This window comes from Pseudochaenichthys georgianus, chromosome 7, assembly GCF_902827115.2.
Source record: "Pseudochaenichthys georgianus chromosome 7, fPseGeo1.2, whole genome shotgun sequence".
NCBI lineage: Eukaryota > Metazoa > Chordata > Actinopteri > Perciformes > Channichthyidae > Pseudochaenichthys > Pseudochaenichthys georgianus.
Window position 1 is genome coordinate 13566511 of NC_047509.1, and position 22311 is coordinate 13588821.

At 42.5% G+C, this 22311-nt stretch overlaps 1 protein-coding gene across 8 annotated transcripts in view; it reads right to left on the reverse strand.

The window, feature by feature from the left end:
• The window catches only part of tmcc1a (transmembrane and coiled-coil domain family 1a), a 39981-nt gene extending 19662 nt beyond the window's left edge, over nt 1-20319 (reverse strand). The window contains exons 1-3 of one of the 8 annotated variants that reach the window (XM_034086653.1): nt 20237-20319; nt 11448-11493; nt 10010-10296 (exon numbers count right to left, since the gene is read on the reverse strand). In XM_034086653.1, coding sequence (XP_033942544.1) covers nt 10010-10270 — 261 coding nt within the window. In that variant the 5' untranslated portion in view covers nt 10271-10296; nt 11448-11493; nt 20237-20319. Of the gene's footprint in view, nt 1-7940; nt 8469-8512; nt 8530-10009; nt 10936-11443; nt 11494-14169; nt 14259-20236 lie in introns of those variants that run through there. The other 7 variants (XM_034086649.1, XM_034086652.1, XM_034086650.1 and 4 more) reach the window with 7 other exon arrangements.
• Between the last annotated feature and the right edge of the window lie 1992 nt (nt 20320-22311).

Here is a 22311-nt window from a genome sequence, read left to right on the forward strand (position 1 = left end):
GTGTGTCCTGTCTGCGCGTGTCTGCCTGTTTCTCTGCTCTCCCTCTCTCAGAAGGGGCCATTTCCTTTTGCAAACAATCTACTAACCTCTCATAACAAAGCAAAGAAACCCAAGCATCACTTTGTCATCAGGAGGTGCACTGTGGTGTTTTTTTAATAACAAGTCAAGGAAGTAATTTTCATTCTTAAAACTGACAGTTGCTTGGGTCAAAGCAAACAATGTGGACTGTAGAAATTAATCTAGCTAGAGGACAGAGCCTGAGGAACAGACATGTGGGTTAAGGGTGAGCAGAACATCCTCAGTGACTGACCAAGTATGTGGCAATTCTGCAACGGCTGAGAAAACACGTGCATGCCCACACCAATGTCCTCTTTCACACGCAAACACACACCAGCCCAAAGAGGAAGGACCAGCTGCAGGCCAAAAATAAATACACAAAGAATGACCCATAGTGACTCACCACAGCCGACATGACACACGATAAACTTACAAATATTCATTAAAGATGAAAGTGCCACACTCATATAATAACTAATCACCAGTTAAAGTATGTTGTAAATCAATGTAATGTACCTTTAATTAACATGACTGCATGCATTTCCTTCATCACTTATCAGTAGTAAGATTTAGATCTGCTTCTCAAGTGGTGGAATATTAGTCCATCTTTCTTTCTTTAAAATATATGAATCCATTTGAATGCCCTTGAAAATTCAACTTGACCCGCACTGGTTCAGACATCTGTCTATAAATAGCAGCCGGGACAGAGCGACAGCAGACTCCTTCCTCTTTCAGACCGAGATTAGAAACCAATAAAAAACTGCCTAAAGGGAAGAAGAGGCTTTAAACGTACACCCTTTATCCCTCTCTCTTTCAACATGACTGTCCATCTTGCTTATCAACACACATATTTATCTTTCAAAAATTCCACCACCTAATTCCCCCATTTATTTTCTTAGTCCGTTCACACCTTCCCACTCGCCTTAATTGTTTCACGCACAAATCAGCTAGTTTTGCAAGTTAGAAAGTGTGTGTGTGCGTGTGTGTGTGTGCGTGGTAGTTTAAACGTGTTCCCTCTGTTGAATGCTAATAGCTAGCAGAACTGGATATGGGCGTTGGCCTATATGTATATTAATCGCATATGAATATTCAACAGCCTAATTAAACAGGCTGGGGCTACACTTCAAAGGGAGCACAAACAGTTGGGTGGAGAGTTCACACACACACTCATGCCCCTTTCACACCAGCGCCTTTTCAGCTCCGGCTCGGCGATAGAGCCTGAAAAGCGCCGGGTTTTCCAGTTCACACCGGAGCTGCGCCGGCTCTTAGCTCCGGAATCCGCTTCATTTCCAGCTCCAAAAAATTGTCGGTCCAGAGGCAAGAGCTTTGGAGCTAAGAGGTGACGTCGCTTACGTCTCTCTTACGTCGAGGCGTGCAGGAAACTAATGCCTGCCTACAAGCAATAGTGCCTATAAACACACTTTATAAAGTCAGGCAACACTAACCAGGCTTCGTGTGATTCTGTTTATTTGTGCCTTACTTTGACCATCCGTTCGCTGTTATCGATCATTGTGGAGAGAGGCAGACGTGTTGTTTTGTATTATTGCAGCTATCGGATGCAAGTAGTCAGTTTAGCTTCGGTTGCTATGCTAACATCACCCGTTTTATACCAGAGAAACTTTCATAACAGCGTTGTGATACCAAACAGTGTCAATTCAGACTGACACACATTCACTTAGGCTAAGGGAACTGGGGATATGCATCAGCTGCTTGTGTGAGTCGGACAGTGAATACTTTAGAGCGGCCGCTGCAGTGCGAGCTAACCGGGAGCTAACGGGAGAATAAACTCCTGTGGAAGAGCAGCACTGCAGCGGTCGGTAAATGCTGCAGAAACACATTAATAAACAATGAACCACGGCACTCTGGAGAAAAGTATAAGGTTGGAGAAGTCGTTATTCAATTTATTCTGGCTTCGTGTGATTAAAAGCAACACGATCATCGACCCGACGCAGTTGTTGTTGTTGTTGTTGTTGTTGTGAGCTGCCCTTGGGGGGCAAATCAGCGATGTAAACGGTGACGTCATGACGCAGCAAGGGCAGCTCTGGGGCGCCAGTGGGCGGTGTGTACAGAGCGGGAGCTGAAAAGGGAAACCGGAGCTGAACCAGAAAAGCTCCCGCTCGGAGCTAGAAACTGAAAAGCGCTGGTGTGAAAGCCGCAAGAGACACTCATGCATATGATGCTTACAAACCATAGACTGTATAAAGTTACAAACGCATACTCGCGCATAATTTACAATAATTTGTAAAGGAGCAGGAAACAACGTCTCTTTGGCAATGAGATCTAAGCGGTGGGGTGCCATTCTAACACATCTCCTGTGTAGCTCTAGAAATATTTGACAAAATAAAAAGCTTACTTGCAAGGTTTAGAACAAACAGTATTTAAAACAAAGTCAGCATATTTGGCAAATTGCTTAGATGACACTTGTCCCACATTTTAAGAGGTTAGTTTTCCACCAGGGAGGCGGATGAGGTGGCTCAAGATCAGACGTTGAACTCGAGAGCATTCAGCTCAGTAAAGCTGCTACAGCCCTCTTTGAACATTACCCTGTTACCATGGAGATGGGCAACCTGCTCCGCTGAGCACTGGACACAGATGAGAGGCAGGCTGTGAGAAAGAAATGGTCATATCCACTAAACATTACACCAGGCTCATGTCAACCCCTATCATCCATAGGGTACCCTGTTGAAATGGATAGTTGGTTTAACTAGTTAGTTTATAATGATAGCAACTTAAAGGTGGGGTAGGTAAGTTTGAGAAACCGGCTCGAGATACACTTTTTGCTATATTCCATGGAATGCTCTTAACATCCCGATAGCAATGAATATCTTAAGTGCTTTGACAAAAAATCCATGAAAAAACGTCATCTGTGGAAGCCGTAATACTGTAAAAAGTACAACCGATTGCCGCCCTGTCTGTCCGCCTTCCATCTCGTGCACGCACAAATGTATCTCGTGCCCTCATTGGGCGTGCCGTCATTGGGCGTGCATTGCAGCAGTACTCCAATGACTCGCCAGCAACAGGCGGCCACTTTCACCAGTCTGCTGACGTCATGTGCGCGTTCATGTGTGTTGGAGGAGGTGCTCTGTAAGGAAGTCTGAAGGAAGGCGCGGATTCTTTTCGGCTGTGTACTTTCAAATTGTAGTGCACTCGAGCCGGTTTCTGAAACTTACCTACCCCACCTTTAAAGCCTGAGACTATAGAAAACACACTAGAAATCATTCAATATAAAAAATTATCATCACGATTATCCTTGTCAAAACAAGACATTTGAACTTTTTAATACGTCAGTAAATACCCTACTATTACCAACTGGTTAATGATACAGCTTAACATCATTACGCCAAACACTAGTCAGTCTTCAGTTTAGTGATGGTTAGCTTTTTTCTTTTTTTAATCCTATATCATTCAACCCTTATAACACATATGTTTTAAAGCAACAGTAAACAGGAAGTTAAGTGACTCCGTGTGAGCCAGGATATACTTCTAATGTTGTACAACGAATCTGGTGGAAAGTATCTCGTCTTTTAGCCGTGTCTTTTGGGAAAGTTTGCGTTCACATATTAAAAGCTCTTGACAAATGACCAATCTCATCTATTGAATTGCTTCCCTCAGGAAGGCACTTTAGACTACTATGAAGAACCACCAACGATGTCTACAATAATTAATAAATCCAATGCACAGTTTCATTATTAATGAATCAGTGAATCATTCACTTCCACCTCCTGAACCCCTCGCCAATACAACTGTAAGAATAACTTTACAATAGTGTAGAAGCTTAAAGACCGCCCCCCACTACCTTCACCTAGTTAGGAGGATACATTTGAGAAGAACATTTTGTTTGCACAAATAGATTTTTGGAAATCATTTAATGGCCATCTATCTTGTGTCAAGATGCAAGACCAACAGATACAAGAACTATTATGTCCGTGCTGCCATTGGATTTTGAATAAAAATAATAATATTGAGATCTGCCAAGGTGGCCTAACCCCTTTGTTAATTTGACAGACACGTAATGTAAGATAAAAGCAGAGAACAAGAGAGAATAAAGTGCCAGGTCAGGAGATCCATTGTTCTTCTGATCAATGACTGCCTCCTTGCCACACATACATCCACACATGTATACACTATTGATTTAGTGGACAGGAAATAAGCAGGCAAGGTGATATTTACACTCGTTTTAGAAAAAGGCCAAATAGAGAGAGGAGTATTTTGTTTGTTTGAGCTTAGTGATAACAGAGAAGAGAGAGAAGACAGGAAGGGCCAATGACTAAAAGGGATAAAACAGAGAGGACAGGAAAGAGGGAAAGATTACACCGCAGGAGGGAAACCGTGCACATAGGGCTTTATGTTACTTCTTCAATTGACTGAAACACTGTTATAGGATCTCATAGTTACTGTTGACTCTTTAAACCGGTGAGTCATGATGTTTCAGTGATACCGGCAGCTCTCACACATGTACAGCGCTGGCCAAACAATTAGCCACGGGCTGGTACTTGGCAAACATCTGTGGAGTGACATCATCTCCGGTGGCGACTAACAGCACATGCTTCATCATCCCCATGGCTGCTGGAAGTCAATCGAAACTCGGTTGTTTGATTATACACAGGTTTGACTGCTCCTGTGACTGTGCTGAGGCGGGATGGAACTGCAGTGGAAGTGCTTTGATAGAACCTGGTAGTTATCATATGCCTCTGGTTGTACATCATTTAAATGTGACCTATCAATACCTTGTTCGTCTTTTACAGTTGTTTAAATGACACAAGCATAATTTCAAGATGAGCAGCAAAATGGCACACAAGCCAGTAGCCTGGGGAGGTGAGAGATGATGATGATGATGATGATGATGAGAGCAATGATGAGGATGTTAAAAATAGAGGGACAGAACAAGCCTCAGGGGACCAGGTGATATCTGTTACCACCCACTGCTCCTTGCTGCTCTCGACAGCACAGGAAAGGTGGACGACAAGAAAAAGGAACACTTCTTTCCTAATGAATCTGCATTTCCGAATATAGAGGAATAATTTCTGAAAGAAATCCTATTAGTAGCAGCCTTAAGTACATTATAAGTGTATGATTTAAATACTGACAGTACACAACATAGATAATTAAGGCAGACACGACTATTCTTCCCTCAAACAAAACACGGCTTTTAAAAAGGGTATCGAAACAGAAGGAGTTTGAACAGAAATGGTGTTTTATTCAACACTTAATATGTAGATGTATCTGCTACTCCTTCAATCAAAAGAATAGAGTTTGGTGATGACGTGAAATAGAGGGCGATCACGTTTGATGGGAGTTTTTGTCTTCACCACCTTTGCAGACAGTTTCTCTCATTAAGATGCCTTCAGTGTTCATTCTTCAGAAGTGTTTTATCCAGAGCTGTATTATCCACAGATGGCTCAAACACTCTAAACAAATGGATTACGGGACAAACTGAAGAAAGCAGTTTCCGCATAGGTCGTCTCCTCCTCCCAACAACAGACGGAAAAGTCAAATGAAACTGCTAAATACTCTACTCTGTTACCTTATGATGCATTACAACACTTCTCTTGGTTCTTTTAAATGATGTGAGCTCATATGTTACTGATAATTAATCATCTAACCAGTTTTTTTAGCATTAGCATGATTTAACTCTTTCCTTCTCTAAGGTCAAGCATAATGAAAAGCACAAGACCCATTCTAAATTTGATTAAACTGAGGTAGAAATAACACAATAAATTAACTTAGGACACAAGACCCTATTCCAAGGCAAGGCAAGTTTATGTATATAGCACCTTTCAGCACCAGGCAATTCAAGGTGCTTTACAAAAATGAAAGACATTCAGACAAAGGCATTTAAAATCAGTCATTAAAAAGAAAAGCTAATAAAATAAACATTAAAGGATAAAAGTTACAGTGCAGTCTAAGATATGAATAGGTCAATTATTTCGGTTCCTGATTTTTTATTTATTCACAGAACCTCCCTTTGGAAATCCGAACATTTCCGTCCCGATTGTTAATTTAGACTGATTGTTTTCACCATGTTATGCTCGCATGACATCCACAATCGGACCCTCAGGAGGGTGTACTAGCCCCCTACTCTGCTTTGCGTTCCATAACAAAGTCTTTAAGTGTTACCTGAACACCCCGTGTTACCAAAACACTATTTTTCACCCGTCGGTGATGTGATACTTGTTCCTCAGTACAAATCACCCAAAAACTGATCGTAAACCCTGGCTACGATGGATATCCCAAATATCCTACTTTCGAGCAGTCCCTCTCATAAATGTCATGGAGTTTCAGACGGTTTCCATTCCAGGGGTTTTACTATATTTTTCTAAACAAATTACGTACTAACTAACAAAGATGTATTCTTCTCTGACTTCTTTTGATCTATTAGGAGAATGTGGCAGGATGAGGTAAATGTGACATGTGAATATGAACTACACTGCATAAGATACCTAGCTCAAAATAAATAATATATACCTTTTAAAAATACAGGCCTTCAATATAAACCACACAGCTGAGAGTGTTTTCATATTAGGTCTACATACAGCACCATGCCAGCTCTACTGGTCTGCATTGTGTTGAGGCATTTTGGAAGATGGCGGGATGCTTTCTCTGACATGAAAACTAAAATATGCTGAGAGACAAAGGAAGTCAAAAGATGAGCAGGAAGACAGGTGGACATGTGGAGATGCTGCCTGGGGGTAAATACACTGGGTCATCTATCCAAGGTCAGTGAACTTTTGCAGACAGAGCCCTGCAGGAGATATGTTCTCCAAAGACACTCACAGCTTCAGTCTCTCTCACACGCACATCTTCTATGGTGTGAGAGGACTCGCCTCGAGGCTTGGCTTCTGTTTCATGTCAACCCCGGAGCTCATATTCCACGAGAGCGTACTCCCCGATTATTTCCTGCCTGTCTTCCTCTCTTTCAATAAACATTTTGCACCTTGCAGCCCTTCAGTTTCTCCTTCTGTTTTTAGTGCTGTTTTATCTTTCCACTCCTCTGAGAAGAGAGGGAAGACTAGATCGATCTCCATCAGTCTGGGAGCAGACCTTCCACTCTGAAAGTGAGACTGTGCCTCTGCCCATGTTCATCATGATGCTTCTAGGCATTTGAACATTCACCAGCAGCACTAACCAGCGCTGAAGAGGGACAGTGAGTGGAGTCAGTCAATCGATTAATTAGCAGCTAATTGTAATTAATTCCACAGGCTGAGCACCAGCTGCAATACGGTGGGCTGTAAACAGACATTATGCTGAGTTCTCAATACAGCTCCTCTACTCTCTTTAACAGCACTACCACGAGGGATACATCAACCTCATGGACAGTTGGAGAGCACAATAAACTAGCCTGTTATTGCAAAGCAGTCAAAATGCTCTCCAATCAGCAATAATCAAACATTTACAAATCATTACACCCCTTGGCGACGGCTCTAGTCGAGCTCTAGGCTGCTGCTTTTACTGCGGTAGTTACTGTTTAACAAGAGTTGAGATAAAGTCCAAAGACAGAACACTCAGTTACTGTAGGGATCAAACTATCAAGTGAATGAAGCTAACAAAAAGTTACAGACTAAACAATGATTTATTCTGGCAGATATATTAGAGTACATTGTTTCTGAATCTGACAAATCAATCGGCCTTTAACACTTTGACTGCTGTCCTTAACAAGCACGCCTCAAGCACAGAAACACAAACTATGGCCACAGTACCAATTAGCTGGAGGACAGAGAGAACGAGAGATGGGAAAAGATATGCTCACCACCACACAGGGCTTTGCCAGCCGCAAAGATCTCAGACAACTGAGCCTTTAGCCATGAATGGAGCTGCATCATAAAGATGGGACGACACAGACAGGCTTTTAACAACTAAACAAGCTTTTGTGTTTATCAGCTTACCTTTGAGTCCTGTCTACGAAGGCTGAAGCGCTGCACCATCCTTACTGACTGACGCACTCACAGCTGGAGCCCCTGTTCTCCTGTCCCGCACTGTCCCCACAAAGTACACACAACCTCACATACAGTACAGTCTGCATTTAAACACACACACATACTGAAGGTACACAGGCTACCCTCCTCTCCAAACATCCATGAGCACACACTCTTCTAGTCCACACCACTTTTGTCCACTATGCAAACACAAGTGAGGAGAGAGAGAGAGAGAGAGAGAAAAGAGGGAGACGGAGATGAAAAAAGGGAGGGAGAGCAAGCAGAGAGAGATAAAGAAAGCTCAGCTGCGTTGCCTTGTACTCGTATTCACAGTGATGCCCTGAGCTCTGTCTCTCACAGACACACTCACTCAGACAAGACGCTCACACCACATGGCTTACAGTGCACAAATGATTTAGAGTACACACACACACACACACACACACACACAAAAGTGAGTTCTTCAAGTCACACACACACACCCCCTCCATATCCTCTTCATACAAAATGCATCACACACACAGCCAGTGCTCAGCTCTCACTCATCTAGGTCGGGGCAAGGTTGCCTCCTGCTTCCTGTCAGTAAGCCGAAAGGGTGGGGTGAGGAAGAGGTGGTGGTGGTAGAGCAAGAGGAGGAGGAGGGGGGAGATGGGAGAGGAGGAGGGACCAGCTGATTGTCTATACTAACTATCTCCAGGGACATAGGGAGGGGTACAGGGAAGAGCAAGAGAAGGAAAGAGGAAGGAAAGTCGAGGGGAGCACAAGGGGGGGGGGGGGGGGAAGTTGCCTTTTGAAACAAAAAACAAAAAGGGAAAGACAAAAAGACCCATTCCTGCTCGTACACACTCATATTTAGACGAGCTATGCATCCCCAGGACCTCCACACACCTCCAAGGTCAACCACGCTGTTACTATGGCAACCCAAGCAGGGCGTAGTTCGAGGCTGCAAGTTTGGGGGTAACCACAGCGAATGATTGCATGACCTGAATGACATTGCTGTGTTGCTATGTGGAGGGTGGCTGTGATGATAGATAGAGATGTGTGAGACATGTTATCTCATGGTCGTCGATAGCAACAGGACTGAAGGAGCAGACTTCTGGATCTCAGCCCCGCCCCATCCCAGGTGGGGTCACACACATAGGACTAAAGCATACTTTATTCATACTTAATTTTGTGGAAAAGGAAGGAGTCATTTAAATTTAGCACACTGATTAATTCATAGAGAAATTCATAGACAACCATCGTCTGTGACACATTGATCCAGAGTCCTTGCCTTGGCACATGTTATTTCCTCTACACAAAGATCAGTCTAGCCTGCAACAATCATGATCTCATGACAACACAACCTCCACATGAACCAAGCCCAGTGCAGCGCACAGCTGGTTAGCTGATCTCACAGTGACCTCTGGTGGCAGACACAACAAACACAAGTCAGGTGGTTAGGTAGTTACACATCTGAATGTGAGGTTAAAGATTAGATTGTAAAGAGATGTGAGGTTTTAACAAACCAATACACACCAACAAATCCATGCCGATTATACTCCAACACAGAAGTTGTAGAACATGTAACTTCATAAATGATATCTGGACTCAACAAACTAAAAAAAGGCTGAGATTTTTCGAGAACTAGTTTTATTGCACTCTCATGTATTTCAAACAAGTATGACTTAAAATCATAAACAGGTGCACGTATGTAAACATCACTCCTGTTTACCCCAGACAGTGATTCAGTGAGCCTGACAAATGTTTTAAGAAAGTAATGAAATTGTCTGTAGTGTTGTGATTATTGCAAGTCTACTGTATGTGTGTGCATGAAAGTGTCTATGTGTCTTAACTGTTAGCAAGCTGTACCATGCATATCTGACAGCATCTGCAGTTCAGACACCAGCAGACTTTCTTTCTGCATTCAAAGCTAATACAGCAGCATTGAAAGTCACATCGACAACAAGGTGAACCTCAGCGTTTGATTGACAGTTCACTGACAAACAAGGCCTGTCAAAGGGTAGAAGAGACACATCGATCAGCTTGCTGTCACTCACCCTGTCCGTCTCCTCCGTGGAGTGGTACCCTGATGACAGCACCACGTCCCCTCCAGTGTATCCCGGTGTGGGGCTGCTGGGGGTGGTGTCAGTAGTGGAAGAGGAGCGTGGACGGCTGATGTGATGCTGTGGATCGTGGGTGTAGCGGCGGTGCCGGGCCTGGGGGCTACCTCTCAGCAGAGGGTCTCGGTCTCCGCTCCCAGATCCCGACCCGGACCCTTTACTGCGGCGGCTCTGCAGGCTGGTCCCACGCCTCATCATGGCCGCAGCGCCTGAGCCCTGGCCAGCTGCGGGGGGAATCACAGGAGCAGAGAGGTGGTCAGATTCTGGACAGCAGGACCCCAAGGCATCCTCGTGGGCAGAGGGGGAGGAGCCACCTGCTGACACTACAGAAGAAGATGAGGAAGAAGACGAAGATGGGATGGCGGAGCGAGAGAGGGACAGGCGTTTACGCTGCTGCTGGAACAGCTGTTTCAGTCCCTGGCCAAGAACCCCAATGCTCTCCCGGGCGTTTTGGCTCATCTTACTGAGAGAGGGGGGCTCTGACTGGGATGAGGCCCTCTTCAACCTGGGGCTTTGTGACCCTCCTGCATTCTCAGGACCAGAACTGGGGCCCACCCCCTCTGGCTCCCTTTGACTGTCATCCCCCTGCTGCATGTGGCCCTGCTGAACTCTCATGAATCGCAGGGAGCAATTGTCCAATCAAACAGTCAGCTAACACTTCCCCCTCTCTCTCTCTCTCTAAGACATGCAGAGGGTCAGACCGGGACAATGGCTGATGGAGAGGCGACTACAAACAGTAGAGTACAGTGGATGTGGAGATGGGACTGTCTGATGGAGGGTTGCATCGGCTCAGTGTCGGTCAGAGGGATGAGTCCAAAGAGGGAGCATGCATCTTTGATTCAGGAACAAGTGGCCATGATGGTCTAGCACAGAGAGAGAGGAGACGGATTATGAGAGGCTGGAATAATGCCTAGATCTAATGACATGAAATCAGTCATTTATTTTTAACTCGTGACCATGTACATAGTAATCTGTCTGCGGACCGGACAGCATTAAGAACCAAAACAATATGTGATAGTAATTGAAAGAGAATCGAGCCTGATGCGATATCATCAGTTGAAAATGCTATTAGACAAGCAGCCTCATTGACAGCTGTGCCAGGCCTCTGAATCACTTGAAATCCCATCAGGCCAATGTTTCATGAACAGATACAAAATGAGTAAGGATAACAAGCTGGTTACAGTTTTGCTAGCATGATACAATGATCACAAAACAAAGAGACAACTAATATAAGAGGAGACAGGTCCAAACAAGCTTGGAAAATAAACAACAACCTTGAGAGGGATGAAGACACAAGTAGCTGGTAGAAGAAAGGAAAGGATGAAGAGAAGGAAAGAGGTAATGAGTCACATCAGAAGAAGAAAAACCCACCTACCATCAGCCTGACTCTCAGCCTAGTGTGACTCACGCTTGTGGATTACCTGAGAAGAAGGTGGATAGATGGAGACCAAAGAAAGAAGCAGATTCTGTTTAGAGTTCAGACTTAAATCTTCAATGTATTCACTGACATTTCATTCTGTTGCGATCAATCATCGTGTTCACTTGCTGGGCACACGGAACAGAAGATGTGTGATATTGAGTGGCACGGTTTGTGTGTGTGTTCCTTTAAGGGCTAATTCCAAATCCCCAAAGGGACGCCTTTATTATCATGTGAAGGTATCAAGAGACAAACGCTTTCGCACCAGAAACAACACAATACATCTTTATTTATAAAGCCCTTTAAAATCTCCAGACCAAAGTGCTGTACAGTCAAATAAACTAACAAAAACATACAAACAAAATCACACAGCACAGCTCACACACCATAAAACAGGTAGAAGTAAAAACAATAGACCATTTAAAAGATGTCAATACGCTAAGGAGAAGAGGTGGGTTTTTAGAAGCGATTTAAAAGCAGACGGTGTTAAGGCCTGTCTGGTATGCATGGGCAGATCATTCCACAGCGTGGGAGCCGCTACAGACAAAGAACGGTCACAAAGTGCAGCGTCACAAACACAGAACACCGTGCGTGTTCACCTCCGGTAGCCTTGCCCGCTGCCTGGCTGAATCGAAGTGACAAAACCAGAGTGGACACCTGACAACATACAAGCCGTCTTCCTCAAGAAGGAACCTTATTAGTGGAGCAGTGACCTCCTCAGAGAGACACCTACAGACAGCCAGGCAGCAAGCCCCAGCCTCCCTGCAGCATCAATAGCTGCTCCCATTGAGAGCAGCAAAACAAGCAAGGCAGGAACATTGGGAGCCCTGGGGAGGGACAGCTACACACTCAAAGTATATTCCTCCAGCTGTACTGTCAGCTCATGAAGAATAACACAAAGTTGGATGGACAGGGACACACACTCACTTGCACACATGTATGCAAACAACCCAGTGACAGGCTTCCGTCTCAATCGCTAAGAATACAATCAACTGTTCAGTTTTAACCGACGTCCAGAGACAAAAGAATGAGCATGGAGCTACTTGCAGGTAGCATATGTCTTTACACAATGGCCACGCCATCACTGCCAAGAAAGGGCGTATTCATGCTCATAAACACATTCACACAGCAGCTTTAACTTTCCCAGCATCCAGTCTTAAGTCTGAGTGTTTTATGTTCAACAGAAGATACTAACTTATGTGCTTAATCAAAGGCTGTGTGTTATATTGTGAAAGTTAAATGTGACTGCCAGAGAGAGAGAGAGAGAGAGAGAGAGAGAGAGAGGAGAGAGAGAGAGAAAACAGGTGTTGAACAGATTCAGTCACCTGCTAGCTGGCGGCTGTCTGTAGATAGTGAGATGTTGCCCTGTCAAGCGTTCAGATTAAAAATAACACTGATTACAGCTGAGCAAAGAATCCATGTCTTTATAGTCTTATTTAAATTAGAAATACAATTTGTCATAATTAAATAATGACAGTAAGGTATCAGAACACACTAGAGTTATAGTTTGCAAAGACTCAATTCAATATATCTATGTACATTGTTATATAATGGAATTGTTCTTGAAGTATCTAAAAATAAGAAAATGCTGAATGTATAAATACTTTTGTATTACCAATGGGGTTCAATGCAAATCCTACATTATATCACATGACTAAGCGTCCATCTCTTTCTGTAATTCAATTTAATTTGTTTCCTTCCTTCCTGTTGGAATACATAATAATTAAAATACTCGTTTGCATGAAACGGCGTGTCATGATTACTGCGATATGAACTTCCTGTATGACAATCGTAGGAAGACAGTCATGCCTCACGATCAAGCATACATGCATACTTGATTATGCATGCATGCAGGCACCCTCACAATGAGTGGCATGTTCTGGCAGTGTCAGTGAAGTGTAAGTGATTAGGAAGAGGAGTACTGAGCTGTTGTTTCAGTTTGGTGAGTGGAGGGGTAAACCTTAGTTAATCCTGTCCTGAAGCTGAAGCCCTGCCCCGACCCCGGTGCCCATCCCTCCCTCTGTGTCTATAAATCCCCTCCTTCATCCCCAGGATGATCCCAGTGCTGGATTGGATGTTTGCTTGATTGCCTATGGTTTTATATTCAAACTAAATCCTCTTTCAGGAGCCTTAGAGGACAATGATTTAGTCAGCTTGGTGTGTATGCTTGTGTGAGAGGTCCTGCATCTTTGTTTAATTTAAGCAAGGCTCACTGTTCCACCTTGAGGGTGATGACGCAAAGGAACACCAGATGGATCGACCTATTCTGAACAATTAATGAAATCTATTCTGTGCACCGATAAACGAAAGTTCACTATCACTTTTTTTACCAGTGAAATGTTTAACCGTGTCTTCTTTAGACAATTTAAACACAAATGCAATACTTTGTTGATCCTTTAAGGAAAGTTCTCCCTTCATTCCCCCTTGGACCAACCTCAGGAACATCCTAGTGAGAGATTGTGCTGTATTAAAGCCCTGTCCACCACAGACACAGAGCGATTATCAGCGACTAACAGGTGTCAGTGACAGCCGGGATCAGCGGCCTCAGTGAGTCAGCATGTTTCTCAGAAATGTCACAATACTGTCAAAGGTGAATTACAAACAACCACATGGACAATGGCCTCTCTGGAACCGTGTCAGCCTCACTCATGCCCTTGTATAAATACACACAATCACATACGTCCTTGTCCTTAGCTCCGTGGCTCATCCCATTCAGCAGAGCTGCCAGTCGTCCTGCTGTCATTGTCTTTGGGTGAAAGCTCAGCAGAGATCTGGCACTGGCAGACTGGGAACCAAGCACAACTCACATTGGCATTTTGCAGACCATGAAAAGCATGTAAGAATCATTATAATACAGAACATCAGAGATCTAGTTTAGTTATAAATAATTAACAATCATCTTGTCTCTTTAACTTCCTGATTTATTTGTTAAACAATAAATAAATATCACAGCTCCCTGTAAATGTTTACTTGAATTTCATTCAGGCACGAAGGTTAATTTGATAAAGATGTAGCACTGAGGTGTTCTAAAATCCCATCCATTATCAGTATTAAACTAAGAAAACAATCAAAGGTGATTATTTAAATGGGGAATAAGCCCCAAGAGTTCCAATGGTGAGTGACAGCTCCTAATAGCTATGTGATAGACCAGATCATGTGCAATCTAGCGTACATTGATATACATTATTTATCAGTTCAGTGTAAAGTATTATAGTCTTGTTATGCAAATATTGCCACAACCAAAATACCTGATCACCATCTTCTCATGAATATTTAATTCTACTCTTTATATATTATTACAGTATACAGAATGTACTCGATCTGTAACTCAAATGTTTGATCTGATATTTATATATTTTCTTACTACTACAACTTACACCATTATGTCAATTGCAATTGCAGTATTTTATTTCCATTACTCTATGTATTTGTATTCTATGTTTGAGGAGCCTAAACTGAATTTCCAAAATGACATGACAAATAAAGCCTTTGAATCCTATGAGAAAAGTTGCAAGCTGAGCATGACCAACACAAGTGGGGGCTCAATCTGGCCTGTGCGCTTTGACACTTTGGCAGCCATGTTGTTGTTCATTGCTGAACATACAGTCGGTAAACTCAAAATATGGCCATAGCTTAAACAAGCCCATGCAGTGTTTCCAGAGGAGTCTGGGAGCTGGCGTGGAATAGACCACTCTTTGTTCCCTCTGAGCCACACACAGGCCCATCGCTGCTCTTTGTGCTGCGCCTCTTTCACTGACAGACACACATCAATAAGAGAGGAATTAGGCCAGAGAGCTCTGGCAGCGATGTTTGTGTGTGAGCGCATGCACGAAAATGTGTGTGTGTATTTACCGGACAAAGACAGCAAAGAAAGAGAGAAATAGCCGGAATTATATTATACTGTGTGGAAATGTGCATATGTGTACATACTATGTGTGTGCTGTCTTTAACTGATGGAAACTGGACCATATCTCATTCAGCAGCTGCATCATGACAGTATAGGCAGGACACAGGAACAATCGTTATTGTAGTTACCCTATGTGGGTGTGTGTGTGTGTGTGTGTGTGTGTGTGTGTGTGTGTGTGTGTGTGTGTGTGTGTGTGTGTGTGTGTGTGTGTGTGTGTGTGTGTGTGTGTGTGTGTGTGTGTGTGTGTGTGTGTGTGTGTGTGTGTGTGTGTGTGTGTGTGTGTGTGTGAGCAGAGAGAAGCACGCTTGTGACAGTTCTGACAATGCAGGAGATGACTTCAGCATACTGCTAAGAGTGTGATAAGAGAAACAACTCTTTGTATAGGGCAGGCAGAGAGAGAGAGAGAGAGAGAGAGAGAGAGAGAGAGAGAGAGAGAGAGAGAGAGAGAGGGATACAGAGGGTAAGAAAGAGGAAAAACTGGATCAAAGGCATCCCGTCCACGGCGTGTTTCGCCTGGCAGTGTCGGGTTCAGCTTGGGCACTGAGCTCAGAGTGTGTCAGAATGAGGAGGTGAATGGCAGGTAGTTCCCTGAAAGAAGTAGGCACAACGCCCCATTGTGCAAGATGAAACCCACAGGGAGGCCCCGCTGCCAGAGTTGTGCTCAGCTTTCCAGGAACAAGACAAACCAGAAGACACACAATCATTTACGTCTACAAATGCAAACATTCAAAAAGGCACAGCGACACAACTTGTGTTTTCCTGATTCTACTGATTTGGTCACTCTGTTGACGTCAAATTGAATAAACTTTTCAAAATATCTTTTTTATTTAACATATATAAATCGCTATCTTAAATTACGCAAAAGAGTGTGGATGTGGACGTTACCTAATATATCAGATTTCATGTATATCTTAGTCAACAGGTCCCACTGCCATGTGTATTGTGTAACTACATATTTTGTTAACATATTCCCTCATATTGCGGCAAAAGCGTTTATAAGTTGTTGAATTTTTTTTTTTAAATAGATAATATATATAATAGGGATATACTTAACACAAAGGGAACAACAGGTGGTATATTGGGAGTGGAGCAAGTCTGAGTCATCTAATAAAGGTCCTTACACACCAAACTGACACCAAAGAGTAGCAGCAGCCTGTGAGGTGGGAAGCTGCACAGAAACGTTCTGCTTATTTTAATGTCAGCACCACAGAGGCACCGTTATGGTGATCTATTTTGATTGTAAGAGCTTTACGTATAACACATATCTCTGAGGTATAGGATTAACACAGGGGTACAGTGAAAATAAGCTAAATAATTGAAGGCTGGCTGCATGTTGAACATTATGTTGTGCGTGGCTATATGTTAACAGGTGAAGGCTTGTTTAAGAAACACCTCTGCATCTGTGCTCAACACCACAGCATGTGTCCTAATGAATCATTCACCATGTGTTTGGAACTGACACTGGTCCATGTTCACCACGACAACACTCAGCACATAGCCGATGTGTCCGAGCCGATGGAGATGTTGGTATTATTGAGGATCTCATTCTCTTGCTGTTTGTTGGTAAGGCAGATGATTACAAAGGGGGGTTTCGACAGACAAAAGGATACACTAGTAGAATGTATTATACATTTCAAGCCAGCAAAGTGGCCTTCACTAACCTGCTAGGTGTTTACCAGCGGCCAGGCTGACCTGACCAACATAGCTCATATTCCTCCAGCTCTGGCACGGCACCGTCACCTGTCAACAGGCAGGAAACCACCTACACTGTACACAGCGGCTGAAATCTCATACCAGAGATTGTGTTAAAGGCACACAAGGAATAGCACCAGCAATCCATGTCAGGGTCAACACACACGTTGTGCGACTGAAGACAGAATCCTGCCAGGTTATCAGGCCAAAGGCTAGCTCTGTGTGGTGCCTCCAGGTGAGAACAACTTTACGCAGTCAGATATAAATCACCTAATCATCACCTATTTAAATAACTCTTCAGTCAGATCTCAATGCTTAGGTAACCAGACACCTCTACAGCGCAGTGTTGGGGGGGGGGAGGGTTAGTGGGGATCAGCACATCCAAGCTCTGGTCTTTAAGCTCTTACCATGTTTGTGATGTTGGGCTCAACACGTAGGCTGTGGGTCAACTATGTCAAGTCTGTATTCAAAATATGGTATTCCTCCTGACCTGCAAACCTTAATATCCATTTATCTTAACCCCACTTATTAAAGATAAGAAGATGTAAACACACAGAAACAAAAGGGTGATTAGACACATGGAGTTTTGAGGAAAAAGGCAATGTCTAAATACGTTCATATTGGCCAAAATCTACAGTTGCCCTTGTGTGCAAATGTATTCAAACTAGGCTAATAAGGGGGTTCAGAACCACTCAACCCTATATGTGAAAGCCAAATGGGAAGTAGAAGCTAATATTACTATTACAGAAGAGGATTGGTCTAACATATGTAAAATACAATCCACCACCTCCAGCTCTGGCCTTTGGAGAGAATTCTCATGGAAGAATATTATTCGATTTTTTCTAACTCCAAGAATAAAATACCATCAGAATGACAGACCAGAATCTGGACACTGCTGGAGGCAGTGTAGTAATATAATGGCTGATCATTTCCACATATTCTGGAACTGTCCAGTGATCAAACCCTATTGGCTATCTATAATAACGGAAATAAATTCAATTCTTGGCTTTGAGATTCCAAACAGTTTTGAGGGGATTTATTTCGCTAATATACCAGTGGAATTTAGTGTTCGGGACAAGTATCTTCTTAAAATATTACTGACAGCCAGCAAAAAGGCAATCACCAAAACATGGCTTGTGAAAGATCCACCAACAAAGGGAGAATGGATAAACATTGTAAATGACTTGTTTCGCATGGAGAGGCTGACTTTTCCTCTAAGACTCTGTAGTGAAACATGTGACAATTACTGGTCCAAATGGGGTTTGCACATGAAGAGGGGGGTCACATAACCCTGAGATATTTATTTTATATTGCTTTACTCCTTTTGGTACAATAGTCTATACTTCGTGCATAACTCTGCTTCTACTGTATGTTTCACACAGATTGGTTGTGAACCCGTTGTGAGGGAGATCTTCCCATATCACAAGAATAATTGCTGAGAACATGTTGATGATGTATTACCCCAGTGACCTGTATGTTGTATGTTACTTGTTTGTTTTGTTTTTTTCCTCTGTATTGTCTACAAATTAAAAGTAAAGTATTAAAAAAAAAAAAAAAAAAAAGGGGGTTCAGCAAGTTAGACAAATAAAGTGGATATCTTCTTAAGGAATACATACAGTACGATGTATCCCATGACAACCTATCCTTTACTAAATCATGGACTTCACTCCTTTTAAGTGTAAACTCTTGTGAAGCTGTGTGACCCATGCATCATTTCTGCTGTCTTCAAACAGGAGGGAAGCAGGCAGCTCGTTGCCACTGGCAACCACAGCTTTTATAAAGGAATTTTACCTTCATTCTGGGTAGTGTGGGAGTCTGTCCTACTCGAGAAAATAAACCCAGGGTGTTCATAGTTACAGCCAAACATTGTACTTGTACAGTAACTATTTCTCGTTGGCATTGGCAAAAAGGAAAAAGTGTGTTTCCTCTCTCAGAGACTTCCTCTTTAGCCACTGCTGACCTTTGGTTGCAATAACACAACCAACATCCCTGCCTGAAGGATGCTGACATTGGATTAAAAAAATGCATGAGCATCCGACTCATTTTGAATTTCTTACTGAACATTTATCATTATCATTTGTTTGGGAGAAAAAAGGAAAACAAAATTCAAACTGCAAAACACAACCTTAGAGTAAAATCACAACTTCACGAGAAAAGACCATATCCAGTGTCATGGTGTGGTTATTTGTTATTTTATGGTGTCTACAAAGGTTTCAGATATCAGACTTTTACATGATTTGATCTCATTCATGCTCCATTAGCAGCTTTTCATCCCAATGTCACGTATAATTGGGTCCAGCCAATTACCCTTGTTCTGGGGTCCATACCAGTAGTGACACAAAGACATACATGTACAGCCATGTACGGTATCTCTTGTCATTCCAACATACATCTCTACCAATATGGTCAACACATGACATTGACCTTGAATCTTATTCATGTAATATTTCCAATTGACTGTTAAGGTTAGGTTTCAGAGTGAGAAAAGCCATCCTCCCGTACACACAGCCAATGTATCAGCCCTTGTGACAGCCAGGTAAGCAAACAGCAAGCTGTGTTAATCTTGTGATCTAATCTAGGATTAGCTCATCCTCACCACATCAGACGCTGAAGGGTTACAAGAGGATGAACACAAGTCAGAGGAAGAGGAAACTCCATCTTTAAAGGCCACTGAGTTCTATTGTGTCAGCATTGTGCCCACAAACACCCATCCATATACAAAAACACTCAATTCAAAGCTGAGCTCTAAACAGGGAAGGCACAACGCAGGAGGAGGAGGAGGAGGAGGAGGAGGAGGAGGAGGAGGAGGAGGAGGAGGAGGAGGAGGAGGAGGAGGAGGAGGAGGAGGAGGAGGAGGAGGAGGAGGAGGAGGAGGAGCAGCGTCATCATGGTGGTCTGACTGTCGGAGTGAGACATGAATGGCTGCGTGTGCAGAGCCCTGAAGGGGCAGCCAAGCTCTCAGCCACTTAGCAGAGTATGCTGAACAGATAGGGATACATCATGTCCTACCGGACACTCCAACCCTCTACGTTTGTGTAAACTGTACACGTAGTGCATCAAAACCAGCAGGTAATACAAATGGTTAGAGATGTAAACAGGTATCGCAGTTATCAGAATGAATGTGAAGAGTATGTGGAAGAAAACTAACCTTCAGTCCATGTTCACGATGCTGGAGAGGATTTCCTTCACTGCAGAGGAGAGGACAAGCTGCTACATCAGGCCCATGGTTCTTCAACAACAAAAGAAGCAAAAGTGAGATGGAAACTAATCCTCTAAATGCTTTCTTGGCACATTGTACTCCCTGCGCCTGCCTGCTTTATGCCTGTGTGTGAGTGTGTCTGTCTGCCAGACACTGATAATAATAGGTTGCAGGAAACATTATCCTCTATGAAGAATACTAGGCTTCAGAAGTAATGAGGCTGAAGATGTCCATCCTTACTGTACCATCAATTGTCTTCAACCCATCATTTGATTAGCGAGCTGAGACCAAAATAAATATTGCTGAGGGTTTATGAAAACTTGTGTATGTTGAAAGTGGAATGGCCATGGCTAACATACATATACAATTTTGCTCATTCTTTTAAAGTATTTTCAAGTAATGTGTAGCAGTTTGTGTTCTGTTGATTGATTCTGTTTTCATCTGATATGGTAATACAATTCTGTATTGTATGTGCTGCAGAATAGAAACCTGCCATAAATCAGCTTTTAACTGAGTCAGGCTAGGTTACTTAATCTTTTCATGTGTATTAATAACATAAATATAACAAATAGAGATACATGGTGACAGCATCATAGTAAATAGAAACAAAGTGTAATTGATTAACTGGAAATATACTCCATAGCTACTGATCCTCTAATTTTGCAACAGTGTCCATTAGAAACTAGAAAACTCTTAAAACACATGATGAATTATGTTGTTGCTGTAAATGATTACCTTATAAGCAATGACACATCCCGTTTTTATCTGATATGGTAATGCCATCTCTTAATTGCTGCAGAATAGGAACCTGCTATAAACCAGTTTTAACTGAGTCAGGCTAGATTAAATGTTACACATATAATGTTACTTTTATGTTTTTGCTGTTTAATTCTTGCTCTATAAGCAATGACACAAACCTGTTTTACATTCTACATTTTAAAACATTTTTTATTTAAGTACTGCAGCAAAACGCCTGCATTTGAATGCTATGATGAGGAGATAGGAGATGAAATACAGCGTTAAAAGATGGTTACGAAAGATAAGTTGAGTAGCAGTTACAGTAACGTGCTCTATGTAATTTAAGTTTTAATTGACGAGCCTTCGTGTATGTTGTGAAATAACGTAAAGCATTGTGTATTGCTCTAAAATAAATACTAGTAGAGTTTTGAGCAGCAGCAGTGTGTTAACGGACTTGACAGTTGAGTGTGTCATTCGACAGAGCTGCTCGTACGATGAAACATCTACATCGACACTCATAACAGATTTTCATCGCACAGCACACATCACCCACAAGCACAAACTGATGGTTAAACTAGCAGGAAAAAACTAACTTGAAAATATTTCACACTTACTCGGGTGATAGCAAACTGTTGGAGCCGACACACAGACGTTAGCGAGCGGCTCCACTCCTCCGAGTCCCGTCCGTCCGCCCCACCGTGGTCCAAGCTCTGACGTCATGACGCAAGACGTAACCTAATAGAAAGGGACCAAAGATTGTGTTGTGATCAGAGGCCTCACTCGCGTATTTAAAAAACGATAGCTGCATATTTACAGACATTAAAGAAAACGTTTAAGTAAGAAATTCCCTAATTATAGCTAAGTTAGGAGTTGAGAATTGGAAACAAGAACAGGAAGTAATCCAAAATAAATACTATTATAAACAATTGTGATGAAATTAAAGAGCTGGATAGTTTTTAATTTCAACCTTAATTGATGCTTCCTATCAAGGAACACACAAGTACTAATTGAATGCTTAACTTAAACTTTATACTGCAACTTTACATTATATGCTTCACACGCATATACATTCAATATCTTCCCATTAACACAAGCATGTCTACCACACATGTATGTTGCTTTATTTTATATTTTATTTAAGTTTGTATTTTAGCCATATATTTTAACACTATGTTGTGTTTTCCAAACGTTAAATACATATTTAATGTGCATTGTGGGAGGGTGTTTGAGATCCAAGATTTTTTACTGTAAACAAATGCTTATCCACAATGTTTTTGCATATGATT